Raw genomic sequence first — 3,004 nt, 5'->3', positions numbered from 1 at the left:
AACACTGGAGGGGGCGACCCCCTCCCGTACCTACCCCCGTTCGGCGCTTCTTTTTCAGGTGAATCTCCGAAGAGCCTACACATGAACAGAATGTGTATATTGTAATATTTTATTAGAATTATAATTGATAATACATCAGCATAAAATGATTGAATTTAACATTTGACAAAATTGTAGTCTCTTAGTACAAATAATTAATTCCAAAGATAATTTAACAATTACGTGTCTATATCTACCCGGTAAGTGTAACAAAACATTCCTTCTGTTAAGGTCTTATGATATGTTTTAAAAGAAAAATGCATAATTATTATACATACATGTATGGCATATTTTCTCTTTTTACCACACGGTCACTACTTACATTTTTTTTAAAAATGTGTATTTTAATTTGGGTGTCATTGTTGAACAAAATAAAATAATCTTAGATATTGTATGCAGCAAAGTGTTTAATGTAAATGTAATTTTGAAAATGTAATATACTTTATTTACATTGAATTTAATTCCTTTTTTGCAGCTGATAAACAGTATTTATTACTGTAACAGTAACATTGTAAGCAAACAAAGAGAAGCAAATTGGAAAATGTTTTCCCCGAAACTTCAATGCCCTTCACTGTCTATCAAAATCTTAGATTTAAATATATATTCATTAAATGTACGTGTAAATATTCCGTTTCTTATAAATTAGATGTTCTAGATCAAACACTGGACTAATAATATTGATGATCTTTTATCAACAAGACAAAATTACAATGCATTGCATTGTGAAATTCTGTAGATTATAATATCAGAAAGTATAAAGTTTAAAAAACAGTGTTTTTTGAAAGAATATACATGTAGTTGTTGTCATCAGCATCATACAGTGTGCATAACTTCATATAATCATCTGACTGAGGATAATATATCATTGATGTTTTCTACACATTGGGAATAATCAAGAGATTTAAATCACATGTATCTATCACAAAAACAAATTGTACACATTGCAGTAATAAAGGTAACTTTAATAGGCTATAATAAAAATAAATTGCACACTTTTTCTTATAAACCTTTATCTTCTCTTCATTTTCTTGACTACACAAGTTTGACAAGAAATGAATCATGACAGTTATGTATCTCAGCCACTTCTGTGGAGTTGTCTGCTCTTGATTCACAATTTTCACAGTTTTTATCTTCATCCCTGATAGCAGATGACCAGAAATTTCAAACTCCATTCTTAGAGGTCCAACATCCTCCCTATTTAGAGCATCGCTTTGACTAATCAACTAAAAAACAAGAATGGAGTAGAAAAAGAAGTGTATCTTTATACATTGATAACGCATTAATAATCCAAAGCAGTAAAATCTTTATATAAAAAAACTCTAGATTATAAAAAAAATTACACTTCTTTATACCCAATCAGAATACAAATTACTGTTTTAACAGAATGATACGGTGGCTGGGATAGGACATGGTATGATTTTTTTTTCAATTAATTCATGGTCACGAAATAAAAATTCGTGGCCACGAAATAAAGTTGTGCTACTAGTATATAATGTCATTTTTAGGTTCTTCTCTTGTATGTCATTCAAAATGAACGGACTTATGTATTATTATCATTCAGTTGGACTGAGCCAAATGGATTTTTGTTTAAAATCATTATGGGTATTGAATAATATGCCTGAATCATCATTAATTATTTAAAATTTGGTTTTTGCCAATTAACTGCATGAAGAGCTGATGAACGAATGAATAGTATCAATACTGATCTCACTAGTTCATCGCATTTTTTCCTAAACAATTACATGTACCTTTATTCAAGAGCACACACTTTCATGTGTATTACACAGTTGAGTTTTATGTGAAAACAATCATGACAATATCTGGATATTGCTTTCATTTTTAAGATGTCACGTTCCTGATAATAGGGGCCAACTCTGATTGTTGAATAAACATTGAGTGATTGACTTAAAAAAGCTATTTATTTGAAACATATAGCAATAAATGTGTGAAATACATTGAAAAATGCACTGGACAAAGGCTTAACTACATGTAAATATCATATCTTCTCAGCTTTTTGTCTGCAGATCAGCGCAAGCGTCAATGCACACACTGGCGTCTAAATTACGAACCCGATCTGTCAATACACTAGATTCTTTATCTTTTATTTCGTGGACACGAATTTATTTCGTTCCCACGAATTTTTTTTCGTTCCCACGAATTTTTATTTCGTTTCCACACATTTTTATTTGGTGGCCACGAATTTTTATTTCGTTCCCACGAATTTTATTTCGTGGCCACAAATCTTTCTTTCGTGGCCCCGAATTTTTATTTCGTGTCCACGAATTTTTTTTATTTCTTTCCCACGAATTTTTATTTCGTGGCCACGAATTAATAAAAAAAAAATCTTATACCATGTCCTATACCAGCCACCGTAGAATGGTCTGTTGTGATTTGTTAAACTGCTTTGCAAAATTTTGATTCGCACATCAATAAACTGTTTAGATGCAAAAAAATCATTGATGCATATGTACATTGTACTTCAAACCAAGATTATATACGGATCATGTAGATTTGACCTACCCTAAACTGAGCGACAGATTCAGCATGTGGAGCCAGTGATTTTAATTTCCACAGAATGGTACTGTCTGTCTTTTCCAGTGTGGCTGTTTGCTCACTGCTGTCTAGATGCTGAGAAATGCTAAAGTCATCAATTAAAAATAGAGGGTATAATATACTTGAAGCATTTTTCAAAAGTATATAATGATTATACAAATAAATCAATTAAAAATTAATAGGTTTCTACATACATCCAATTTTTGTTGCAAAGTATTCAGTCATACATGCATTTAAACATATAAATCTTACCTCTAATTTCACATTTTATCACTATAAAGACTTGTATTCAGTTGTAACACTCACTTAGACACAGACTGAGGGACCCCAAACTTCAGTCTTAAGTTGACAGAGGTGACAGGTAACATGTTCTTTATCCTCATACAAACCATTACATCCCTGAAATAGTATA

At 31.1% G+C, this 3,004-nt stretch overlaps 1 protein-coding gene across 1 annotated transcript; it reads right to left on the bottom strand.

The window, feature by feature from the left end:
* Nucleotides 1-415: 415 nt before the first annotated feature.
* On the bottom strand, nt 416-2,988 carry LOC134236351 (uncharacterized). The gene is made up of 3 exons (XM_062718519.1): nt 2,899-2,988; nt 2,560-2,677; nt 416-1,262 (listed from the first exon to the last, which is right to left on the bottom strand). The coding sequence occupies exons 1-3, from the start codon at nt 2,982-2,984 to the stop codon at nt 915-917; spliced, it is 552 nt and encodes a 183-aa protein (XP_062574503.1). The 5' UTR covers nt 2,985-2,988; the 3' UTR covers nt 416-914.
* Between the last annotated feature and the right edge of the window lie 16 nt (nt 2,989-3,004).

This window comes from Saccostrea cucullata, unplaced genomic scaffold, assembly GCF_032062105.1.
Source record: "Saccostrea cucullata isolate Sc308-1 unplaced genomic scaffold, CSIRO_AGI_Scuc_v1 ctg22462, whole genome shotgun sequence".
Classification (NCBI taxonomy): domain Eukaryota; kingdom Metazoa; phylum Mollusca; class Bivalvia; order Ostreida; family Ostreidae; genus Saccostrea; species Saccostrea cuccullata.
Note: the sequence above shows the minus strand (reverse complement) of the source record. Positions and strands in the feature narration are given on the sequence as shown.

Bases quoted from the DNA above. Each gene is read 5' to 3' on its own strand.
- LOC134236351 (XM_062718519.1), bottom strand. From the start codon at position 2,984: ATGGTTTGTATGAGGATAAAGAACATGTTACCTGTCACCTCTGTCAAC. The intron at 2,678-2,898 runs GTGAGTGTTACA...TGATGACTTTAG, and splicing joins GTCCCTCAGTCTGTGTCTAA to CATTTCTCAGCATCTAGACA. The intron at 1,263-2,559 runs GTAGGTCAAATC...CTTGTTTTTTAG, and splicing joins AATCTGTCGCTCAGTTTAGG to TTGATTAGTCAAAGCGATGC.